Source organism: Aphelocoma coerulescens, chromosome 5, assembly GCF_041296385.1.
Source record: "Aphelocoma coerulescens isolate FSJ_1873_10779 chromosome 5, UR_Acoe_1.0, whole genome shotgun sequence".
In the NCBI taxonomy this organism is placed as follows: Eukaryota; Metazoa; Chordata; class Aves; order Passeriformes; family Corvidae; genus Aphelocoma; species Aphelocoma coerulescens.
In genome coordinates, this window is record NC_091019.1 from 11,894,616 (window position 1) to 11,921,381 (window position 26,766).

At 40.7% G+C, this 26,766-nt stretch overlaps 1 protein-coding gene and 1 long non-coding RNA gene across 6 annotated transcripts in view; one reads left to right on the forward strand and one right to left on the reverse strand.

The window, feature by feature from the left end:
• The window catches only part of SPON1 (spondin 1), a 294,820-nt gene extending 290,845 nt beyond the window's left edge, over positions 1 to 3,975 (forward strand). For all 5 annotated transcript variants that reach the window (XM_069016536.1, XM_069016539.1, XM_069016534.1 and 2 more), the window contains one exon: positions 256 to 3,975. In XM_069016536.1, the coding sequence (XP_068872637.1) occupies positions 256 to 419 (164 nt within the window). In that variant the 3' untranslated portion in view covers positions 420 to 3,975. The remainder of the gene's footprint in view (positions 1 to 255) is intronic.
• The window catches only part of LOC138111203 (uncharacterized), a 60,896-nt gene extending 40,374 nt beyond the window's left edge, over positions 1 to 20,522 (reverse strand). Inside the window, exon 1 of the long non-coding RNA XR_011151272.1 lies at positions 20,378 to 20,522. This is a non-coding gene — a long non-coding RNA (uncharacterized lncRNA). The remainder of the gene's footprint in view (positions 1 to 20,377) is intronic.
• Between the last annotated feature and the right edge of the window lie 6,244 nt (positions 20,523 to 26,766).

Genomic DNA, 26,766 nt, shown 5'->3' on the forward strand with positions numbered 1-26,766 from the left:
AAGTCCTGATTCTTACAATCCCCAAAACATAGTGTCTTGTGGTATAATTAACATTATCTGGATAGGAATTACTGCTAAGTTGTGGCTCATGCTTGCATGACATTTAACAATTTCTTAATTTTATCTGTCTTTTATGATGTAGATATTAAATTTCTTTTTTAATACTTTTTCCAGTGTTTGACAAATGCAACTTGATTATACTTAGCAGGGGTTTTTACTACTGAAAACTTAATCAAATCACTGATTTTTTTTCAGTTTGTAGGCTGAAACCATGGACTGCTTGGACAGAATGTTCTACACTGTGTGGAGGTGGAATTCAGGAGCGCTACATGATGGTGAAGAAGAGGTCCAAAAGCACTCAGTTTACCAGCTGCAAAGACAAAAAGGAGCTAAGAGCATGTAATGTCCATCCTTGTTAACAAAACACCAGGCTCCAAGTGATGCACTCTGAGCTAAATGGAAAGTCAACCTTGGTTTGTTTTTTTAAAACAACAACAACAACAAAATATAAAGTGTATATTAGTTTTCATTTTTGCAGTGTGGTTTGCTTTTTAGTCTTGCTGGTGCAAGAAAAATATTTTATAAATATTTCCTCACGGATTTATGCTGAGAGTAAATCTTTGGTACTCCAGCCAGCCCTTAATGCATAAAAATAATGAAGTCATAATGAGTTATTTAACTAAAACGCAGACATATCTCTGGATCTGGAATAGCCATATAGAAATACTACTTGTAAAGACATGGGATGCATGCATACTAACAAAACTAAGTTAAAGTGACAGAAAGCTTCATCTGTGGGAGGATTTCTCTCTAGATTTGATTTTGAAAATCCAAAGCAGTGCCTCTGTTATTACACAACTATGCCAAGGAGTAATTTCAGTAATGCTGGTTCAATAACATTAAAGGTGCATGTTTATCTTTTTACACTATTGGGTTAAGCTGATAGTTATTATAATAATAATCCTCAACACTTTTCTTCACATGGATGCTGTGGTCCATGCAAAGAGGTCTTTGTTTCTTCAAAACTTAAAAAGGGAATCATTTTTGCAGCTCAGTAGTGATGTCTGACCACTACACAATCACAGTCAAGACAGCACATAAGGAAAACATGCAAATATTGTATGTGCAGTCCATACTGGGTCTATCCATTGCCTTTTAAAATGGATACAGAACTACTAGAAATTGGTCCAGAATGTTGCAGCAGCTGTGTCACAGGAAGTCTTCCACATGAGAGACACTAAAAATTAGATTCAGTTTCACGAGGATGTTAATCACAGGTGAAGAGGGAAACGGGTTTATAATAAAACAAAAATGGTCGAGAAAAGGTGAGCCAGGTTCTCGTGCATCCCTTAAAACTGAAAAGAGCCTCTGAAAGGAAAGAAAATGACAGTCATTTAAAAAAATAATTATAGATTGGCCCAAGAATACATTTACAGCAGTGTCATTTATGTCTTTTTTACTCAGAGTATTGGGTAATCTAAAAATTACTAAATTTGTGAGAATTACCCATTTGTAGATATATTAGCCAGGTTAAATGCCCTTCCTGACTACTTAAGTGATCAACAAACTGCCTGAGATTAGAAAATACCTCCTCATCCTTCTAATTGCTGTTTCACCCCATCTTCTGCAGAATTTAGCTCTCCTCCCTACACAGAGTCAGGTATAGTCAGCGACACCCTTGGGCCCCACTTGCTATTGGAATACAGTATTGTCCTGTAAGTTCAACAATCTGACATTAAGAGGGGAAGGTAAAGGGTTTTCTTTTGGTCCAAGCAAGGCAGCATACACCTATGTCTCTACAGAAATAAAAACAATGCACTGAAAATAAAGACTGTTGATGCTGACTCTTAAGCTTGAGAGAAATGAATGGAGAGAAATTTTTTTAGTGGTCTCTTTAAACCAGCCTTAAGTAATTTACTCACTTCCTTAGCACTCAGTCACTACCCTGAGGACCTGACGCCTGGGTTTTAAATGTCCCTGTTTGCTGAGCACTACAACCCTCTGAGCTATTCTTCTTCCCCACCACCACCACGCTGGGGATCCTCTGTACCTGAACAATGGGTACAAAGATAGCTGGCTCGACGGGCTGGTGGTGTTAATTGTAGGGCTGTTCATCAGCTGTTCATCCTTCACTGGACACTGCAAGGGCTGCTCAGGACTTCCACAGCCATCACATCCCGCCCTCTCAAGGGATTTTACTGCTTTTTGCAGGTTTGGAATGAAGGAAAGGCCAGGGAAATAATGGAACCAGCTGCAGTGTGAACCCTCTCCTGCTGCTGCTAGATGAAATGGGTGCACACCCATAGTCAACCAAACCAGGGGAAAAAAGAATACAACAAGGTTTAATGCTAAAACCAAACATTTTACTTTTTGCACAGCTTGGCTCACTGCATAATATTAATTCAGATAGCTTGCCTCCTTGTGCCTGTTCAAAAATTCTGCAGTTTATGTCTCTACAGCACTGCCATTACAGCATAGCTGCAAGACTGGTCCTCACTAATGCTTTTAGGAGCTTACATTACACTTTTATAACAAAAAAAAAAAAGAAAACCCAACAAAAAGAACAGTGGAATGATATAGGTATGGGAGGAGTGACCAGCTGAGCTATTTTGGGTGAAGAAACTGCAGAGAAAGGCCACAATGATCAATGCCAGGGGCTCGGCCAGGGCAGAGCCACATCTCTGGCTGAGCTGTCAGGGCTGTCCCAGCTGAGGCCATTCACTCAGAAAAGTAATCTCTGACCATAAAATGCGTGGCAGAGTGCTTTTAAAGGCTTTGAAGGATCTATGAGCCTGGGGCAGAAGGGGCAGAAGAAGTTTCTCCTGAATGGAAAAAAATTGCTGAGTTCAGGAACCAGATTTATTTCATCAACCCTTACCACTTGTTCAAGCTTATCTTGCAAAACCATGCCTGTTTCTGCAAATAATCAATTAAACCCAGTGTTGTATTTTCATTTTCACGTTTGTTCCAGTACATCAAGCTGTTTTGTCCTACTAAATACTCCCTTTGCCAAAGGCCACATAGTCCAAATACACTTAGGGAAAACACACAATGCCTTTCTGAACATGCCCACAAAATTGTCCATTCAAACAATCTGACATTCCTTTCTCCGTGGCTCTTACTAATTTGATTCTCCACATACTTTTATTCTCTCTCTCTTAGAAGGCTGTTCAGTGTGATTTCCAGTCATTTCTCTTAGGCTCATTTAAGTTCTTAATGTTGCAAATTGCTTTTTTCCCCACCTTGTTAATACATGAAGTGACAAGGTAGATTGCACCGGGTCAGAAATGTGTGACCACTCCTGCTTATGCTCAGCTTTTCACACTTGTTTTTTCTGTTGAAGCATTTTACAGATCACTTGTCTTTCTTCTAACTTGGTACAAGAAAAACATTTAAGCTTGTTACATTTTGTAAAAAAAAAGAAACACAAACAAAAACAAACGATTAAAAAAAAATAAGAGGTTGATTTTCTATTCAGAAAAAAAAAAGCTCTGACATACAATATGTAGAAGTCTTGCATCGTTACTGTAAACTTTCTAGTAGTGTAATAGGCACTGGTTATCAGTCAATAAAAATAAGAACTGTTATCATTCTGATGTCCTGAATAATCCTGCTGAACTGAAAGCACAGATGTCACACCAGTTTTGTAGGCCTCCACTATCAGATCTTAGCATTGTGTGTATGTTTTTTTTTCTAATATACAAACTATAGGATCTTTACACATAATAAAAAAAAAAAGCTAGGGGCTTAACAAATGTACAGTAGGACTCTGTGTGTGTGGCATACAAGTTAAACAAAGTTTTGTTTGGTTGCATTTTTAGATTTCCTTTGTTGTTTTTGTTTGCTGTGGAATTATGAAAAAGCTACCATGAACATTTCTTACCAAAGTCTTGTGTAGATGTTTTGTAGCTGTCTGCCTAACACATTATTATTATTATTATTATTATTTTGGAATAAAGACATCTTTACTATGAATTTTACACTTGTATGAGATTTCTGTTCAAATAATATGATTGTGTACACCAACAAAACATTTATTAATATGAGTCTAGTCATATTCTTATTTACATTTTACTCCTGTTCAACGTAACAGGTTATCAGGAGTGAGTGGATTTTTCTAGAAACAGTCATTCTTTCTACTTGGAAGTTGTTTGCATCAAGGTCTTTGTCAAACAGTTTCTTGTTCTTTTGAAATCACAGGGTACCTTAGGAACATCACATAATGTATTTGTGTATTACTCTCCTGTGGGTTTTGTTGCCACTGTCGGTTTTTAATAAAAGAGAAACTATTTAAAAGAACCCATTTTAAAGCCTGATGGTACATGAAAGGAAAAATTGTTAAAAATAAGCTCTCAAAAAGTCTGAGATTTTGTGAAACCTTCAACTGATCTTGTGTGCTACTAGAAAACTATTTTGGGACACTGCGGGTCCAAGTGTGCCGCTGATAATTACACAGAAATCGTGGAGGTGAGGGAGGCCACACAGCAATGCTGCTGCTCCAGAAATCCAATTGTCTGTAACATTTGCAGCCAGCTACAAGTGGCCTGTGTGTTCACAAAAACCCCTCTAACCTAAAACTAAAGTGTCACCAGGCTGAGGGGAACCTGGAGGTAGTAATTGAAATATGCTAAAAACCTAAACCTCTTGCTACCACATTTAAGGCACTTAGTGTTCTTTGCTCCACATGCAAACCCATTTAATATTTTTATTGCAACACTTTCAACCATGGGACTCAGTCACTTCACGTAGTGTTGTGCAAAACAAAGCAATTACAGGCCACCTGAATGATGCTGAGATCTGCCTCCCCTGCTTTCCAAAAGGCAGAACTGTTTGTGCCATAACTGGTGGGCACATTACCTGCTCAGTAGACAATGACAGTTTTCACATGTGGTCTGGGTATCTTAATGCATCTAAAATGTTAATGCTGGGAGCTCTGCATTCTCATGTTCTTCACTGAAGCCCTCAGGAACCTCAGTTACTCTGCCATCAGTAATGAACTTACAAGCACTGAGACAGGCGAATCCTCCCTCTCTGTGTAAGTACCACATTTGCAAAAGGAGCAGAAATTAAGCCTCTCATAACTCACAGTTTGCTTCCTTTTCATGGCAGGGTATTTTGAGATAGGTCTTTTATATTATGTGCTTTATATGCATTTCAAAGAAACACCAAGAACCTTAAACCCTCACCCACCAAGGCCCAGGTGCAGAAAGCACCTCACAGCAGCTTGGTGTGTCCCAAACCAGCTGGACCTAAACTGCCTTTGTATATGAAAAGAGAGAGAGAGACAGAGCACACATGTAGATACAAAAATGCTGCTAGCAAGGATTTTCTTGCTATTTTCTAAGTCCATGAGAGACTTTTCTCTCTCACAGAAGAGGTAGCAGAGTTCTGTAAACAACTAAGCCGCCTGCAACCTTGAAAAGTCTTGTTTATGGTATAGTAGAAAAATATTTTGACAATGGATGTTTAGGATTTTAGCCAATCACCCCCAAGGGGTGGCTGGCCCTTTGTCCAATTAGACTATGAAGAAAAAAGTCTATAAAAGAGTTTGTAAAATAATTAAATCAATCAATTTTGCTGCACAATTCCTGCCTGCTGGATCTTCTCTCCTCCTCCTCCCTATGGCTGTGGGACACAGTGATATACCATAGGAACCAGGCCTGCGGTAATACACACATGCATATAAAGAAAAATAGGAAAGTGGACACATGGCTGTGACACAGAACCTTTCCAAGCAATGCTCTCCTTCCCACTGATGCAGCCAAAAATATTGTGATGTTGCAAGGACAAGATACAGGAGTAGCCAGTGGCACATCCACAAAATCTCCTTAAGTAACCTCCCCAGACACAACTGATGAGGCTGGGGTTAGGATTTATACTTCTTTATGAGCCAAGGGAGCTGGGCCAACAGCTGATAAAAACATAAATAACAGATCCCACACTTTACTCGTAAACCTTGAGGTGTCACATATTACTTTATCCACATAAATCAGAAATTAAAAAGAAAAAAAGTCTTTTACTTACAGTAACCTTCAGACCACTTGGGCAGTGAGGGAACCAAAGGAGTGTCTAGAAACCATGGAGTTATATTACAAGTAAAAAATTTGAAAAAGGTCTATGTCATGATTTCAAAGTGCCTAACATGTTATGAATGGCAGAATCTAATTTTGTACCAATTAGATAAAAAAGATACACAGAAAATAAGGTGCACAATACAGAAACAGTGCTCCCAGTGCGAACAAGCAGCTCTACTATTTAAAACATCAGAACATCTGCATGCTCTCTCAAAAGTCTCCACTAAAGCAAAAAACAAACATCTGTCAATCCATCTACTTGCAAACAGATCTATACTTCTTTTGTTACAGGTTTAAAGTTCCAGTTTATATGCACCTTAAATGTCAGAAACGAGGATAAATATCTGTAAATGGATCGTTCCTGAAGGACATGGTAGTGCACAGAAAGGAATCAATGTATTCACACGCAAAGGCTTGAAATGTCTTAACTGGAGCTGCATCTCTTAGAGCCGTAAAATGACGTCCCACTAGATGGCACTGGAAGCCAACGCAGACGGCTGCGTGTGGGTAAAAAAAAAAAAACCAAAAAACCTAACAAAACATAAACCCAAGTGAGCCGGCAAGCCTGCATGCGGAGTATCACTGTGGCAAGAGACTCTCAGGCCCTAAATCAGCATTTTTCTCTCTGTATCTGCCCACTCCCTGCTAACACCAAGAGCATCACCCCTGCAGCCATGCCAGGCACCTCGCAGGGGGGCTGGAATCTTGTCCCAGTCTGCCTTAATTAGCCCAGGAATGCTCGTGGGTGCAAATCAGATGGGAAGGGGGTAAGAGCAGGCAGTGAACTGAGCTACAGTAACACTCTGCTGTTCCCTGCCCGTGAAGCTACAGCTGTCGACTGCTCTTCCAGAAAGGCATCCGTACCTTCCCCTGCAGGAAAAAGGTGGTTTTATCAATCTTTAGAAGCAGGGAATCCTTCAGCCGAGGCAATAACTACTTGGCTAGGAGAGAAGAGGCCTAGGATTTCAAACACTCCTGCAAGGGAGGTCAGGGAGAGCAGGTTCATAGCCAGCCTCCTGGAGTTTTTGTGCCAGGGTGAAGGCACCGGTAACCCAGCTGAGCTGGGGGCTGTAGCCAGGATTACTGAGGAGGAAAACACATTGGCTGAACCCAGGGTTAGAATTACATATGGGATTTTGAGGCCATTGTGACTCAGAAGTCACTTTGGTGACTAGTTTCTTCTCAGGCAAGGTTTCCTGTACCGAAGACAGTAAAGCACCTGTATAGTTGTGGTGACATTATTTTATTCCCCACTATCATATAAAGATAAGCACTTTTGAGGTGGGAATGGTTTAAAACTGCTAAGAAAGCTGAATGACAGCCTGTGCACAGAAATGCAGCCCCAGTCTCCTCCTGTTTTATTTGAGGGCAATGGGCAGCTCCATCACACAGTTCTCCTACCTAGGAAATCTTTTCTGGGCTCAGATAAAGCAAAGCTTACAGGTCTGGAAAGTTTGTTATTTTCTTCTTGAAAAGCCTGTAGAAAGCATCGTGTTTGTGGAGAGCCATCCACGAAAACTTACTGTGTCACGTGCAGTGATCCCCACACCATTAACAGATGGCAAAAGGCCATTTGCCATTTATCATAAATAATGCAAAAATAAGAAAATCAGCCATAGCTATTTCATCCAAGTCATGTCCAGAGCCATGTCCCAAGTGATGCAGGCAGCACCAATTCCCTGTCCTCCTGTAAGCAGGGCTTGCAGCACATGCTCTGATGCATTCCATCCAAAACATTCCAGCTGGAACCAAACCATACTGGACCAAAGGCAGGGATGTGTCCCAGCAGGGATTTCAGGCTTAGGACAGGTGCTCGTTCATTGTACCCTGAAAGTTTTGTAGCTCTGAATCAGAAAAAGGAAAATACACCTTAAATAATTAATCTTTTTGGGGGTTAAACAAAACTTTAAAAGACTTCATATGCGAGTACCAATTTAGAAACATTTTTGCTGCAGCTGAAATTAAAAAGTTTAAATGTATTACTTAATTTCACATGAGCTACCTATTTCAAAACAGCTTTTTCTCTTTATTCACATTAAAGTACATTCTAAAATTAGAACCATCTTATAAGTCAACAACGGCCTTGTCTATTTTGATGTAATTTGAAAAAGGTTTCAGCACGAGTCAAACCAGAACATTTCAAGCTCTTTATCAACAAAGATAAATTATTAAATATTATTTTTTCTGGTTTTGCCAATTATGATTTGAAATCACAATTTCAATTTTCAATAAGAGCAACATGTATTCATATTATTCCAAGTACCTGTTGACAAACTAATTCTAGTTTGCAAAAGACACTGTTCTGCTAATTAGGATGCCAATTTTCACTGGTGGTTACAACACACAGTACTTGAAGAATACTCTTAACATTTTTATTTGAAGACTAAAAAAGCTGACTTCCTCATTTTAGAGTTCAAAATATAAAATATACCTGCCAGCCAACCCAGTATTCATTTAAAGTCATAGATTTCTCACCAAGATTTCATTTTTGTTTATATGTAGACCATTAGCTGAAAAATTATGGCATGCACAGGCTTACAGAGCATCCTGCCTGCCACATTTCAGGAAGGCCAATGTTGTTGAAGCAGTAGTTTGTGAGCAGAGCTGTACTTCTGTAAAGTCTTTTGTGGCCATAGGGATAACAGGACACCTGGGAAATAGAATTGCTCCCTTTTGTATTGCTAGAAGATGAAGTGCTGCATTTATTCTAAAGTACTATTAAGAAGATAAACAAAACAAACAAACAGGTCTGGAGCTTGGTATTTCTATTTTCTATAATTTTAAATACATTCATAATTAATAGTTTGCCTTCCTGAAGAAGTTTGCTCTCAGATGAATTTTTTAGAGCTTTGCATTTCTGTGGTGACCAAAACCAGAACGCCTTCTCTAAGTGGGGGCAACTCAGTTATACCTGTCAAGATGCCCCATTTTTATGTTTAATTCATTCCAGGAAAAATTAATTTCAACTAATATCTTGAATTCCTTTAAGTAACAGCTTGAAGATATTTCCAGAAGAGAGAAGTGCAGGCAAACCCCATAACCTGTGTCCAGCCCAGCTGGAGCCCCTCTGAGCTGCTCCCGCACGTCTGCAGGCGGCAGCATGAGAGCAGCTTTCCAGCACAGGATGCTCCGCTCTTCCCCAGCCTCCCACGCTCCCACAGAGGCTCAGGCAGTGCTGGGAGATGAACAGGAGCAGGCAGAGCTCCCCATGAAACAGAAGAGCCCTTTTGGCATTGATGTTTTTGGGCTCACCCACACAAACCCAGACCTGCTGAGCACCAGGCACAGCGAGAGGGTCGGACGGTGCCAAAGCTGATGGGGCTTGGGGCAGGTCAGTCCTTCAGACTCCTACTGATCGTAGCTCCAACCTGGAACTGACTCCTTACACATTCTGAAATGCCACCATCTCTTGAGAGCGATGTTTCTCTTTTAATTAAGACAGCACTCTGGAGCTAAGTCACTTTGGCTGATGGCAGATCTGAAAAAGAACCCGAACTGTTAAACCCAGCAGTATTGTCATGCTTAAGCTTTAGGTACGTAGCCCACAGAACATCCCTGCAGCAACAATTCACACATCTGAAGCCTCTTGCTGAACATTTTGGAAGAGCCAGGCCCCTCCAAACCGATCCCATAAATAACAGCAGGGAACTGATTGCTCAGCCCTCCGTTTTCAAACTGCTCCTTTAGGTCTGTTGTCTTCCCTGAGCTACTCCTGCTGGCATGAAGGGATTAGGTTGGAGCAATTGGGAACTGGGTAACAGAACTACTGAAAAGCCAAAGCAAAGCACAGTCTCAGCAGAGCAAACTTTGCTTGTGATACAACAAAACCTGTTCCCTCTTCCCTCCCCTCAAATCCAGTAAGACCAGAATGTTACAAAAGCAAGAACTAGGTTGCCATGACTACTATAAATTAACATCAACATCTTCTCCGTAACACTTTCCCTCTTAAAAACCTAGTTGCTGATCATAAGAGTAATAATGTAAAATTTTCTGTCATGGTACCAATTTAAAACGTAGGTAGGATTGTTCAGGTGTTTCAATAATTCATTTAAGGGAACATGGAAACATAGATTTGTTTACATTGGAAAAGGTCTCTCAGATCCTCAGGTATTGCTTTGCTCACAAATAATTTTTACAACCCACCACTCATTATAGCAGGGACTTAGGATTTAGCAGGGAGAATTCATCTGTAAAGGATTGTTAATTTCTTTTCCCACTTTTTTTGCCTGTTGGGGAGTAGGTTGGATCAGGCATTGTTCTGTGACATGTATATTATGTAACAGGTCTTTACACCTTTCTTTTCACTATGTATTTCTTCAGTGTAATAATAACAATAATAATAATAATATCTGAAAACCTCTGCAAAAAGGATCCTTCCCTGTAGAAAAGAGGACTGACAAAGTGAATTGGTCATACTTTCTTCCCAAAACAGGGTTAAGGTTATGCATGTTTGGAATCCTGTTAGTAAATTGCATTACATTATCTCTGTTTGCTACAGTGAAATTGCAAATTAACCCCCTTTAAAAGTGGGTCAGCTCACATCACCTAAAAGATCAGCACTGTGTGATCAATCTTAATATCGTTATCAAGTAATCTGCAGAAAAGTGCTTGGCAGACAATGCACTTTGACTCCCTGCCCAGGGCTCCTGCTCTGTGATTAATGGTTATGCTATTCCCCATTTGAGCCCTGATAAGTTACACCTGTCCACCACTTAGGCAGAATTCATTAGGAATTCATGGAACCACTAAAAATCACCAAAAGCCAAGGAGCAAAAGAGGAAAAATGTTCTCAGTACTTACAGGAAAAGTTGCTGGAAGTTCATATTTCAGTCTCACCCTCTGACAATCATATCCTTTCAGTGCTTCCAATGTAATATTTTCCAGATATGCACAATACTTTTCACATGTACAACTCTTGAATTTATGTTTACCATGAAAGGAGATTTTTGCTACTGTATTATTATATGAGTTGCCAAAAGAACAAAATCTATTGTCTGAAGATCAGACTAAGTTAGGCTGCAGTCATCCAAGCACTGGCTGGTACATCTGTGTGATGTATGGACAGTGGATATTTGTGTGATACTGTTTACTTAAACCATGTATTTTTGCCCCATAATATTTTCTGGAGAGGTTGCTGGCTGAATCATTGTTGATTTACTGCCATATGTGAACCATCTCTTTTGTCCTCTGCCAGTGCTGCAGCTCCTTGTGACACAGAAGGCCAGCAGCAGGCTCTCAGCTGCTCAACATCTGTGTCTGCCCTTTAGATGGGGTTTGTACAGGACACTGGCTTCACTTCAGATTAAATGCAGCTGTGAATATCATTAATGATTAACATAATTATGAGATGGTTCCCTCAGCTTGTTGTTTCACACCATGAAATGCTGGGTAGATAAAAAGGCTTAATGGCCTTAACACCTCCTTGTTTTTGACTGTCCACACCACCTGGTACAGCATTTTGTGGGGTCGAATTGGGCTCTGGACACCGCTCTGGCTTAAAATGGAAGCAAAAATTGAGGGGCTGCATGTTACTGCCCTGGAGCAGAGACAAACTAGGGAGGTACAAATAGTCTTGAACTGATATTTCCACAGGACACTTTGCTATGGCTTCAACAACGCATGGTAGAGAGCACCCATCATGATGAGGGAGAATCATGAAAACGCAAAATATAACTTCCATATTAACAAAAACCCAGAGCTGTTTGCTCCATCTACTCCAGCATTTGTAATAACAATGGCAATGAACAACGCAGGGACAGGAACAGGGAGGAGTTTTACCTCATCATTAAATTCTGAGGCATTATATTGTTATACACAGCTGTCATTTGCTTTGTTTTATTTTCCTGACAGAGATTATTTCTGGATATTTTTTTCCAAACAGCTCACTGGCTGGTGGTGCCATGAGTTGGCATTTTGCAACTACAGCCACACAGAGGGCAGAAGAGCCTACACCTACCCTGTCCTCCAAAAAGCCCTTTTAGAATAAAGAACATGATGGTTCAGAACTGGAAAAATATTTCCTCCAAAATCTTACCAAGAAAAATAATGGCTGGGTGCTTTCAAAGTAATTTTGGTGTTTTCTCAGGCCACACTTGGGTTAATGCTCGTAACTTAGTTCAGTACTTTTCCTCCATAAGTCTATGAAAGCCAAACTGCCCAGTGACTTCAGCAAGATTTCAGTGTTTAAGAGGAAATAAAGACCATTTCTTGGCCCTTCTTTGCTCTTTCAAAAACTCTTGAGGATCCTCTCATTGTTTTTGGTTTCAGTATTTAAAGAAATCAATGTTAATCAATCTCTCTGGAAGCCCTATAAAACTGAGCGTATGTCTGGCTGCAAAAAAGTCAGCAGAAATTGTACAGAAACATAACATTCACATGGCTGATACTTAACTTTTCCACAATTTCATAATTCCTCAACTCTCCAAGTTACACATTTCCCGCAGCCAAGAGATGACTAAAATGGTTTAACTGAATTTCACAACTTTGCAGATAATAACTGAGAACAGCAGGCAAAATTGCAGCAAAAAAACCCCAAACATTTTTCCTCCCCTCCTCAACAGGACTTTATCTCAGCAGCTTGCTTCACAAAATAAACAACCTTTCCAGTACAAAAAACCAGTGTGAATCTCGTGATTTTTAAATTGAAATATGTGAGGGGTTTGTTTTGTTTATCTAAAATCCACTTCAGTGGTTTTTATGAAACACAAGTCCCCCGTGCAAAGTTCTTGCTGCAACATTGAATGGACTTTGCCTTGTATGTGCTAGAAAAGGGGGTTTCTAAATGCAGAGAGTTGGTCCTGCAAGATTTATTCACAATTATTTGGAGGTAAAACATGCAGAAATACCCTTCCCCTCCCTTGAAGTGGTGGCTCTCATCAGAACCAAGCAAGTCCTTTTGTAGGAGTGTCATAGGTTAGCAAGCATAGTCCCGGAAGGGATGTCCTTGCTAAGGGGTGCTTACAGCTTCCTCTGGGACCTGATAGAACCTATCAGCTGGCCAGGTTGAATATGGACAATTCTTTAAGCCACTTAAAGTTGTGACCACCTCTGTGATCCACACTTAAGAATAGACAAACTCCCCCCCAAGCTCTCTCTCATTTCCAGTGCTGGCACAGGTGGCTGCAGGCACCGTGCAGGGGCCAGTGGGCCCGGCCAGGCCCTGCTTGGGCCAGGCCGGGCCGGGCCACGGCCAGCCTGGAGCCATGGGCCTGTTCCAGCCGTGGAACCACCCCCACTGCCTTGCCGTGGGCAGCCGGAGCAGCTTGGCTCTCCCCCTCTCCACTTCAATAAGAAAAATTCAACATTCCAGCTGCAAAGCTGCAAGGCCGAGGTGAGATTAACCCTTTTATTGCTGTGAAGAGCTGAAACCCTGAGGGAAGAGAAAGAGGAGATGCTTAAAGCTGAAATTCTGTTGTGAAGCTATGGTATATCAGAGTATCCCGTTGTAATTTCATGAAGATATGGGGGGTGGAGTGTTCAACCCGTAAGCAAAAGCACCTGCGCTGAGATAGGCAGATGCTGACGCAGCTGTAATTTCATGAGAAGTTTGGACAGGGAGAGATGGACCAGATGAACCAGATGAGGACTTTTGCTCCAAATGGGAAAGGAGAAACCTCAGTTCCTAGAGATGCTCCCAGAGATAGTCCTAAAGATGAAGATGAGGAAGACCCTTTGCTCCCAGGGAAGGAGAAGGGCCTCTGTTTTTTTTGTTTCTGAACGGCTCAACCTTAAAATTGTACCCCAAAAACTTCAAGAGTGGACCCTCGAAAGCAATTCCGGGAAAAGCTGCAAGTCAGGGGAAGGGACTCACATGTGAGCAGAGAGACTCCTCTTCCTAAATGGACTGAACAATATTTGGAAGTGGGCGGCTGTCTCGGTGTGATCATGTTTTCATAGCACGAGCAAGAATGGACTGAACAAGGTTATTATAGAAGTGGTAAACAGACTGAACATCTCAAGGGTTGTCTTTTTACATTGTCAGTGGGAGAAGGGAGGAAGGTGGGGGGAGGAGGAGAGTTCTGAAGGTGGTATAATTTTTTTTTTTCTTTTCTTCTTTTAGGTCTGTTAATAAACTTCTTTATATTCCTTCAAGTTGGTGCCTGCTTTGCTTCTTATCTCACAGAAGATAAACAGTAATGAGTATTTTAGACCAAACCACTACAAGGAGGAAGGGAAAGACCTGCATGTTGTACTGGCATAAGCAAAGAGGCCGGAAATCCAAGGACAGAACACATGGAAGAGGCTCAGCTTCCCGACCTGCTCTCTCCAGGACTGAGGAAAAGGTCTGGGGCTACTACAGATGTCCAGATGGAGGAGGGAGAAGCTACCATGCAGTGGCTCAGCAAAGAGCTAGACTCCCTCATCCCAGCCCTCTCTGGAGCCATGTGCTGAGCCCAGGATTTGAAGCATCTGTGCTGGATCCCCACAGCAATAATCTAATATTTCAGTTGGCCATAAAGTTGGAAACAAGCAACAAAAGGGATAAAGTGTGACAAAAGCCAAAGAAGTGACAAAACAAACTGCTGGAGAAAACAGAGCAAATGCATAATAAATATCATTTTAATATCTCCTTGCACCAGTGATTTGACAGGCAAAACTGAGGATGACTCAGATATTTTTCAAAAATTTTTTAAAACCAAGCTGTTACTCACAAATCACTTGATTTTATTTTTCTAGAGATCCTTTGGTTTCATTACGTTGTGTAATGAAACCAAACACTTCATACAGGGATGGCTTCATTTTACACAGAAGCACAACAAAAGTGCCAATCCTTCCCATAATCTGCTTCTGTACCACGACCAGTTTTGGTGGCTACAAAAAGAGTTTCCATACTATACCCTTTACTTGTAGCCAGGGTTTCCTGGGGGTAAAGGGGTTATTTCTTTAACATTTTTCCAAGAGAAGATGAGAGCCAGGAGATCTTATTGTTCATCTCTTTTATTCCCCTTCTCCTCCTGCTCCAGGACATTTTGTTGTCAAGGTTGGACACCTGATTTTTTTGTTGTTCTTGTTTGGGGGTTTTTTGGTTGGTTGGTTGGTTTTTTGTTTGTTTGACAGTTTAAAGCATCCTTAACTTTAACATCACAATGAGGTCAAAGAGAGTTTTGGCCTCATGGCGTAACTCCACTGACTCCAGTGGAAGACCAGCAAAGATCAATCTGTTCTACAGCATTCTTTTAAAAAAAACCAAAATATCACATAACTTTTATATGAGTTGTAAATTGAAGGTATTGGACCCACGAAACCCCCATGCAACCAAATTATACAAGGAGGAACTATGTAAAACCCCGTGAATCCTGATATGTAATTCCCAGGTGGATCAGGTACAGCTTTTTTTGCCTGAGATTTCAAAAACTCTACTTTCATTTGGATCCCCCTAGGGCAACCAAAATACTTTTTTCTTCTCCTTTGGTTAAAATGTTTATGCTTGTCTCACTTCCCAGAGCTACAAAGTGCAAAAACTGTATCTTCTTCATTAAAAATAAACAGGAATTCTCTAAAATACTCTGCTTTTCCCTCAGAATAAAACCAGGAGGGGGCTGCTACTCCACGTGAGCTGATACTGCTTTAAGCAACCTGGGCTAGTGGAATGTGTCCCTGCCCACGGGAGGACGGGTGGAACAAGGTGAATTTTATGGTCCCTTCTGATCCAAGCCATTCCATGATTCCACTAAGAATTAGAGAACTGATACATTACACCCATTTCTGTCTTTTGCCAGCTCTGCCAGTCTATATTTTGACCCTGTATATATTGCAAACGTTAAATTGTGAGCAAACATGAATAATTTAATGGTAAAATACTACAAAATCAGCCATTCCAAAGAAAACATCAAGTGGAAAGAAGGAACTCGTCCATCCTAGGAAGCACTGGAGAGGTGAGAGTCTGCAGAAGGAGGTGGTGGAGATGTTCTGCTTTTAGATGATGGAACCATAATGAAAAGTCAACTTTTCAGGCCACCCACTCCTTGGCTCTGACCTCCCCTGTCTGACATCAACCCACATCTATGTCAGGATATATTTTTAATCTGTCCTAGAATGATGTCATGCAATAATCAAACCACTGTAAATATGGTTCTTGTCGTCACCAATGAAACAAAATTAGCTTTTATACCAGAGAAGAGCTTTTAACCCAGCCAGTGACGTGATCAGAGGGGAAAGGGCTTTAACAAGGAGAGAATAAATCTTGGGCTCTTCAAATGCAACACAGGTTCAAGTGCAAAGCTTGAGTGCTTTAAAAGGAGAACTGCAACTTACATATTACTAGAGAAAGAGTTGGGAGAAGGGAGAATTCTTTTCACAGAACAGTATCAACATGGAGACAGTATAACCCTGGAAAAGGTAATGATGAAGCACTGGAGGAGTAACTCATAGTTCTACCACAAAAAAGGCAGGTAAGTTATTCTTTTGGTGTCTTAAATCCTAGATAAAACTTGATTCTATCCATTTGTCTCCTGGCATATCCAGGCAGCAGTGGGTTCATCTACTTTGCTTTCCATCACTTACATCAAAATTTCCTCCTTTTGCAAAGAATTCAGGTGCTGTGAGGGCAAGGGGGGAGAAGGGAAGGATTATGGTAAAGGAAATATACAAAGTTATAAATATTTTATTTTCATATCCATATAAGAGCATAAAAAGAGCATTGGAAAATAACAGAAACTGAACCACAGCTGCTTTATATACATTCTGGTGCTGTTTCTCCTGTGAGAGTGGTCCTGATGTATTCCTCATCTGCTCCACAGATCATTTTAATTAAAGCATTAATAGATTTCAGGCTGTCAAAGCCAGAGTATCTGTATACAGCCTGTGTCAGAGTCTGTATCTCCCCTCACACACTCCCATACGTTTTGTTCCGTCTATTATTGAATTAATCAAACACGGCAGCCACTCCTAATGACTTGTCTTAATCAGCTGCATCCATCACGGTGCAGGCAGGGCTGGTGAGCCCTGCCACAGCTACAGGTGCTGAGCTCAGCTGAGCCATGTTCCCCCTGTCCCCCGTGCAGTCACATCCATCCTGCAGTGCCACAAGCCACCAGCTCCTCTTTGTCACCGGTGGGAGATGCAGCTGCAGGCCCTGCTAGGCTGAGCCACTGTCCTGCCAGCTCTGGTGTAAAAGCAGCAGAAATTGCACATTTGCCAAATCCAAAAAGGTGGATTCTGTAGCTGTCAAAAAATACCCAGCTACTTTGTCATGTTTCCCCAGGTGTTCCAAGGAAGTTGTGCTTTCTCTCTAACAGGGAAACAGCTCTTGCAGTGTTGCACAAAAACATGCTCAGATAATTATTTTCGTATTTTCAAGTACACAGGAATCCTCACATTCTACACATTTCCCCCACTTCCGACGCAATTGGATTTTGGTAGGTGATTCATACAGCAGTGGCTTCAGCTTAACCCCTTTGAGTGCATCCATCATTTTGGTCAGGATCATAAGTAACAGTGCCTCTCAAAAACTAAATAACATACTTGAGTGAAATACTCATGTGTTATGTACATGTTTTCCATCCAAATAGCTTCACCTAATAACTCATGAAAGCCTGTAGTAGAGGAAAATTATGAGATTAAACATGATGCTTTTTGATACACTTGCTCCTTTCCATCTCAGAAGAACAGTATTAGCTAAAGCCATTCATTTTGTATAAAAGGATCTCTATAATGCTTCATCTGCTAAACAATTTCATTAAATTCTCCATCCCTGGTAGAAATGAGGTGCAATTTAAAGCAGCCAGGGATTTTAGCTGCCCTTATCACTATGGGGGTGCAGCAAATCCATATTTATTCAGTCTAACATCAGTGACATGATCTGTATGTTACAGGACCTCCCAGGATGTGACTCATGAGGCTGGACTCGTGAGGAACAAAGTGGTGTCCTCTCACCATTGCCATTTGTCACAGCATTTGTGAAATGCTGGTGCCAGACAAATACTGACCACCATCAGCAATTATTAGTAACCAACAATAATTACAGCTGCATAAATGAAAAATCATTTCAAACCAACAGGCCCATGTCACCACCAAATCTCAAGCCCCTTAATACTCCTTGCCTTTTAACAGACACTGGTTTCAGAAGGCTGGAGAACAGATGAGGCGGCTTTCATCACACCAAGCAAATTAGGGAATACTTTTCCTGCCAAACTGAGAACGTGGAGGTGGAAATCTCTCTGCTGTGGCACGAGCATCCGGAATTCTGGCATTACCAACACTTTCAGAGGTTGATTTTCTTTGGAAAAGTATGTTGCAATGTTGTGTAAGGCAGGTTCAGGAGGTACTTGCTGATGGTTTTGAAGAGAGTGTTAAATATTATGCCTTCCATAGTCAACATAGGAGACACAGGTAACCCTCCCTCCAAAAATCATGGTGTGCTGTGCACACATCACAAGTTAAATTTTACTTGACTGTGAAGATACTGCATCCCTCAGCTCATAAAGCAGCAGGAAGCAATGTGTTCTGGAAAAAAAATATTTGTTGGAAATCCAACTGTCTGCCTTGCCTTGAATGGGTTCAACACTTGCAGGTGTCGGCCTTACGAGTGCCACAGGCAGGATTGCACAAAACAGAGGCATTTTTGGAGTCAATACAGTTCACACTCCTCTCACAACACCCAGTCACTCATCCAGCCCTTTTATCCAGCTTATTCTCCTGGTGCCTTGCATGCCCCACTTTGGGAGGCAGAAGAGGGATCAGCTCCCCACAGGGAGGCTGCTGGATAGGGAAACCTGCTGCAGCAGAGCAGCTGTGGATCAGAGGAGGGAAAAAAGAACTGTGCTCCCTAGTTATAATCCCCTGCAGGGCCTAAGGCTCTTAAAATATTCTCATTCCATTGCTGCAGGGCGTGTTGTGGGTTTGTTTTTTTTCCTTTCTCTCTGTAAATCAAATGCATGATTTCGTTTCTGCTTCTAGTTTGAAGTACACAGAAAGTTTTCATGATGCCCACACAAACGTTTGCATACTGAATATTTAAATACAGGAGCGGTATCCACATCAGTTATCAGGGCAAATCATGCCCTCAGGAGGATGCACAGCACTTTAGAATCCAGCAAAATTTCAGCCCAGTGAAGTTTTATAAAGGATGGAAATGCCACACTGGAACAAACGGTAGTTTTATTCTAATGATTCTAATAGGATTTAACCAACTCCTGTATCAGTCAGACCTGCCTCAAGGAGAGCCCCCACATCTTCAGCAGCACCCTGACTGAAGCAACCCTCTTCCACCCACCCATAGACAAAAAGGGCTCTTAGATTTGAAATGCAATGTGGGTGAGCATTAATGACCCCAGAAAGCTTTTGAAGGGGCTACAGAAAAATAATTCCAAACAGGGATTAGCAATGGAAGCTTCTGTTTGTTTCTCAGTAGCTGAGTACAGATGGTAAACAAGTAGGTTTGGGGGAGGGGGGGAGTTATTCCTGAAATAACAGAATAAGGAAGTCTTTAGAAAAGTTGAAGACACAACAACTGAAAAATATTCTGAAAATACTGAAAATAACAGAGGTCAAGGAAAGGGGAACAACAACAGAGATGCTATGCATTTGCACACGCATTTTGTTTTTTTAAACCCTCAATCTGGAGAGAAAAAACTACTCTCAAGAAATAGTGGTCATTGTGGCTCCTGGCCTGATTTTTAAGCTGCTGGCTGGAGGTCAGCTTTAAGCAGGGCACTATGACACCCAGAGCTCCAGCTAACAGACATTGATTTTACTGCAACTCAGTGGAATCAATTTTTTTAGTTTCATGCAACATATGTAATACATTGTGATATAATTTTCCATCTGCAACACTTCTGAAACAGTATTTGACGTAATTCTCCTGTATTTATTATCTGTCTGGGATCACTCTCTCTTTCCTCATACACATCACCTTGCAGAATGAGTTTCAGAATCAAATTCTGATCTCAGTATGGGTGTATAGAACAGAGATGCTGTTTGAGAACACAAGAGAGGCTCCTACTGTAGTTGTACAAGCTCTTTCATATTGGTGCCTTTTAATCAGAAAAAATGACAAAACTTTTCTTTTTCAGACACTCTTCAGCTGCTGACACCCTGACAAACATTGCACAGCACACCTATTTCCCTCAGATCCTGTATCCTGAACCTGTACCTGGGGTCTGACACTGTTAACACACACCTTTCACACAAGGATGAACCCCCAATACACATGGGGTCTCAAAGCCAGGTACATGCTCCTGGTCCTACATCAGGGAATAAGGGCCACACAAAGCTCTTTCACTCAGCAGTATTTTCTCTCTTGTTGCTGAAAGCTTTCAGACCCCCATTCATCCCCCCCTAACCAGACACCACAAGTTACCTACCTTAGAAGACACAGGCTGTGTGAACAGTGAGCCAGGAAACACAGGATGTCCAGGCATGAAACAGATCACCTTCTGAAATCAGCTAATTCACATTCCAAAATCCCCAGCTGTAGCTGAAGCAGCCCTGGAATGAGAATGTTTTGCCAAAGGTCACAGAGCCACCAGAGATGCCCTTTTGCACCAGCCTCTGTGCCTGCAGCCCTCTGCCCAGCTTCTCACTGGTTCTTTTCTTCTGCTCTCCTCACATTTAACCTTTTCTTGCCTTTGACCATGTTCTACTTTATTCCATGAGCCACCCTGTTCCATTCCCTGTGGTTTCTGTGTCTGACTGAGGGTGAAAGCACCCCTAAAACATCGGGATCTTACACTGTAAATCAGGACAACCTGTTCTTCTGTCTTCCAAGTCGTGTGGTGTATTTTCCTGGACCAGATTTAGTTACATACATAAGATTGTTGCATATGTTTAGTGTAATATGTCTTGGGGTGACTTTATGATGTGTATCCCCTATCGCTGCCCCATGCCCAGGAATTAATTTTGTGCCTTTCTACGCCTTTAAACTGAGCCTGAGAGGGGGAAGGAAAAACTGAGCAAAACTTTTTCAAAGCAGTTTGCAGCTTGTTCAAGGTCACACAGAGACAGAGACGGCTCTCTGCGTTCAGCTGCGGCGGGAGAGCGAGAGCGGAGGGAAGCACCCTGCTTGCTTTCTTTCCAGCCAGCTTTCAGCCAGTTTTTCAGCTCCTTTTCCTCCACAGAGTTGAACTTTGTTTTCCTGGGACTCCAATTTTTTTCCTTTCTTCTCTGCTGGACAGTTTCAACATCAGAGCACATTGGGAGGACTTTCCACCAGGCACAGAGGGCCTGGCCCTGGGCCAAGCCCCAGCTCCGAGGACACCAAAGGGAGGACTCGAACACTTTCCCAGGTTTTTCCCCACAGCGACAGATTTTATTATTTAGCATTATTATCCTTTTCCCGTATGTTTGATGAATAAATAGTTTTTATCTCTTTCACTTTCCTTCAAGGAAAAAGGGTTTTTTCTGAACCTGGTGGGGGAGGAGTGGTTTGTAACCTGCCTTCTCTCAGAGGATATATTTTTAAATTTGGCCAAACCGGCACATAATACAATAATGAAACTCCTGTCTCCTTTAGTAATAGCCCTTCCACTCACTTTTTCTGCTTTGCTTCCCACTGTGCTCCCTCTAGGTGGAGGAAGGCAAGCATTTTGGGGATTGTTTTTCCCCTTAGAGAGATCCAGATTCCACCAGCATAATGTTACCTGTCATTTTTTGACACATACTTAAGACAGCAGAATTTATATGAGTCAAATTTTAACAAGAATTCAAAGTTACGTGAAAGAATCCCATATAAATGGAAGCCTATCACAAAATCTTCAGTGCAGTAGGATTCCCACATTTTAAACACTGGATATTTTCTGAAGCTTTTCTCTCCATGATCAGAACTCACAGAAATTGTTGAACCTACATAAATGAAGCACGGAGCTACTAAAACACTTCATTATTCCTTCTGAGCACTGTTCAAATACCAGTATTTACCTCTGAGGCTGTAACAAAATTGCATGTTTCTGCTCTGGCAGGAAGAGCCTTCCAGAGTCAATATTCATACTGCTGTGGGGAAACACATTTAATCTCCACATAAGCTCTCCATAATTTTATTATTATTATTTATAAGACAATGTATTGGGTAAATAGCAGCAGCTCCATCTATGTGCAGTGTTAACAGGAAGGTTTCAGAGAGCAGCAATTTGTAAATCAGCTGTTTGAAAGTGAAGGTAGGGACACAGCAGCCTCCCACTGCACTGAGCCGTTCTGCAGAGCCCCTGAGATCACCCTTTGAACCTCTTCCCTAAGTTCCACACGAGGCTGGGGGCTTAGCAGCAACTTGTCCCTTCTCTCCAGTTCATACACATCGTTTTTACTGAATAAAGTATTATCTCCAAGCCAGAACAGGAGGGGTTTTAATTTAGGCACTGCACAAACACAGAGCTGGAAGGAAAACACACTTTTCAGAGGAGTGTAATTATCCAGACCAACAAACTTGGGAAAGAACTTGGAGGGAAGAGTGGTGCCACACAATGCATTCACACAGATGTGCCAGGGTGAAGTGTGCTAATGGCTTTACAGACTTCTTGACAGAAAACACTGCTTTATTGACTATTCCTGATGGTGATATTAATATTAATCTTATTCTTTTTCCCCAATTAAAGGTTTTATATTCCAATGACATTGTAATCATAAGAAAAAAAAAAAAAAAAGGGATAGAAAATTAAGGCCAGCCTGCTTGTAATGTTCAAGAAGATAAGTGTTCATTATAGCAATTTTATATAGTGGGAGTTATTAATTTGGCAATTCAATTGCTCAATGACTGTGTCGTTAATAATCAGGTGATTATAATGAAACAAATACTCTCAGTTGTGGAGTTAGACAATGAAACAGCCCTAAAGTGGAAAAACAGAATTATAATGTTTATGTTTTCCTCGAATTTATGCTATAAAGTCAGTGCATAGACTACATTTTGGTAGTAATTTCTTCTTTTATATCTGTAGCCTATGTGCCTGCCTTCACTTTTTATTATTACTGTTAAAGCTACGTTATAAAAAGGACAGAGAAGAAATTAAGCTGGAAAATTTGATGAAGTATAAAGTATATATTTTTGCTTTCAATGTCTTATCCTCTTTAAAATTAAGCTCTCCCATTAAACCAGAGGTGGCCTGTCACTGCATTGCCTTAGAATAATAAAAAGATGCAGAGGAGCCATATCTGCTTAATTATCACACTTTCCAAAAAGCAACCATGCTAAATTTAAAGAGCAGCAAAACTTCAGAAGGCTTGGTCTCCATAGAGGCTTAATAATCCCTCATACATGAGGGATTTTTTCCTGCTGTAGTGTCTCAGAGCCGCTCTGTTTTGGAGACCCTTCTTCCTTTTCAGATGTGACGAAAAGTTAAAAAGCCCCACAGTTTCAATGCACTTTCTAACCATGCCAGGTGGTGTAATAAAATAAACTACCTATCATAAAACCACTTAGGTTGGAAAAGACCTTCAAATCCTCAAGTCCAACCATAAATCTGACCCATGCCTACAGCCCTCCCTGCTCCTGGATCCTTAGACAATAACTGCAACAGAAATATTCTCAAGTTTTGATATCCCACAGTTTTATTCTCTACTGATAAAGTGAAGGAACAGGAAATACACTTTTAAATTCCAGGTTAAAATGAAAGAAACCTGAAACAAACAGTTATTTTTTTTCTCACATGTACAAGGGATTTCAAAAAAAAACCTAACGAAGGAGCTGAAGGAGCAGGTGCCCTGGAAAAAACACAACTGGATGTGAAAGTTTGAGAAAGAAAGATCAGTGCAGGTACTGTTTCATGGTTTTCTCCTTAAAATATTACAGGGACACTGAGAAGTTATCTGCTGGACATACTAACTCATTCTAGCAGCAGACCATTGTTTAAATTCACTGTTATTCCATTACCATATGGAAGGCAACTGAGGACATAGTGTAATAAAAATTAAAATAAAAAGGGGAGTTTCCTATGAAAATTTGAAAGAGAATATCAGATCATACAACCAATGTCAAAAACTATTATATTTTAAATTATCTATACTTTTAATAAAAATTATAACCTAAGATTTGAACAAAATTAATATAAAAAGCAGATATATTTATGATCCCTTATGATCACTATTGTCTGCTTCTTTTCTTATGGAATAGGGACATATTAATCCAATTTACAAATGCACAACTTCAAGGAAAACCACTTCAAGACCAAAGAATAGAACTCCTGGATTCTTGACTTAATTCAGCCCATGTCTACTGGGAGAAGGGCAAAAAGAGGGTGTCCTTCTAGGAAAATAACAACACTACTATAAAATAGGAGCCATCTGTTTTGGGTTGTTACTTCTCTTTATGAATAAATATCGCGTAAACTGAATAGCTGAGCAGAAATTAAAATCTTATATGAACCAAAAGGATTTGGATCACACCTCCAGACTTTTGTCAAATGGTAAACGAACCAGTTTCTGAAGGCTGGAAGAGCAGAGGAAAACACATATGCTGAACAACCCCTGAGACAAAGGAAGCTAAACTCAGATTACTTCAATTTTCTGAAAGGTTTCAGCAAAGGTTATACGGGATTTCAAATATAGAAAGTAAATAGGACAAGAACTGGCATTATTGCTGGCATTTCTAGCATTTACTAATTTGGGTATTTACACACTGGGAAATCTCTGCATAATTTCACTGTTTAAATCCATCGATGGAAGGTGCATTGATATTTTTGGTCAGTGAATTTGCTTTAGTTCAGAAATAAGGTTTCTTCAAATTCTGCTAAGAACTGCAAGGAGAAAATGGAGGAAGAACAGATGATTTGCAACTCTGCCTTCTGTTGAAGATGGGTGATTTTTTTCCATACTCTGTCAAGGAAAAAGAGAAGAAGATAATGGTTAGAGCGCACTGCAGTGACACAGTGCCAAGGTTCTTTTTCTGGTTTTTGTTTGGTTGGGGTTTTTTTGGGGTTGAACAGGTCACTACTGTGGTATAGTTCAGATATTCTTAATTCCCATTTGGAAAGTCTGAAGGAGGACACTCAAATACAAGAGAACTCTTGGAATAAGAGCTCCAAAACCCCGAAATATCTTTGTTTGTTACATTATTTGTAAAGGCAATAGCAAACAATACATGAAAATAAAGTGAAACTAAAATTCCCTTGATGCTAAGGAAAACCAGGCAATGTTCTACTCATTTATTTAATAAAAACCAAGCAACAAAACCAAAAACCTACCAAAATCTGTTACTCATACAAAATGAGGCAAATTTTGTGAGGTTTGGAGATTAGTTATGTCAGTAATGCAGAGCTTATTGTCTTTCCAGCTCATAGTTTAAAAAGGTCATTTATATGATTTTCTTTGATCTCTGTAGATTGTCGGTCTTTCTGTCAGAGCCTATTGGAAATGCTCCTGATGAGATAATTGTAAAATTAATAGATTCAACATGAAACTTGATTAAAAACAGCCCACTTGATTTCAAGAGCAGGAACACAATAAATACTCAATTGTCTTGCTGGAATTCATCTAGTTTGAGGGGGTATATTGTGTGTAAAGACTGTATCAGCTGGACTCGGGAAATTCTGTTAGGTTCACACAAGGAAATTTCCTTTTAAGGAACCCATGAGGGTCTGGACCGGAGGAGAAGCCCCAAAGAGGCGAGGCATCTGGCCAAATATAATTTTCAGGCTTTTTATTACCACCCAGACCACTCTGTGTTTTTTCAGAGCATGGAACAGATAATGCATTTTTGTTTCTGGGAAGAAAAAAATCTAAAACTTGAAGTAATCCCCAACAACACTTTCAGTTCTAATTTGTCAGATTATCTTGGCACAAAGTAGATAATAAATCATGACCCAAAAGTTCTTTTTCACTTAAGATGCCTCTTCTGAAGGGTTCTTTCCTTCTGATTAAAGATTTGAATCTTTAAATTGCCCTGATTACAAACTGCCAAACAACTCACGGCGCCAGAGCATTCTCGAGAAGTTCATCAGCCCAGCATCCAGCACAGCCACCAGCCCTGCAGGGGACTGAAGGACGTGGCAAAGGCACTGGGGCAGGGGTGGCTGCCAGAAAACCCAGCCAAGGCAGCGCCCATTTTCCCTCCCACAGGCAGCATCTTCAGCTAAGAGAGCATTTGCAGCCACGGAGGGAGTTCAGCTTGAGCTTTAAATCACACAACCTCTTCTCTTCTGAGGGGAACTCATCCCTGTGCCATTGCTGGTGTGCTCTGCGAGAGCTGTATTTTGTGAGACATGTCTGACACTGATGACAGCAAAGACAATAAATCCATCATGCTTCAAACAGCATTTTTGGGAGAATTAAGAGAGGCTGTTTCTGCTGGCTGAAGCCTCCTGTCCATGAGCCTCAGCTTTCCCCTTCAGCTGGCTCTTTAGCAGCAAGAATGCAAGTGGGAATCATGTTGTGAACAAACAGTCTGACTGCTGCAAGTCTACTCTACATCTTTATAGAAAAAATACAAATTAGCATGCTTCTTCTATATATAATGGAAGCAAATTGCCTGGAAGAAATCCTACAGCTACCCACTTTACGATTTACTTGACAAACATTTATTTCCAGTCAGAAACACAGTGATTTTTTGACAAAGGCAATTGTGGAACTTCTGGGGTCTGTACAAGGAAAGGCTGTACCAAGGAAAACAAACACACATTTACAAAAGGCACTCTTATTTTACTGCTGTATAAATTATGTCATCTCAGTATCTGGGTTTAGCTGTAAAAATACTTTTGACATCACTGTAACACTTGAGGAAACCCTCTTTTATTAAGGAAAGAACAAAAATCATTTTAGTCCCTGAAACAAA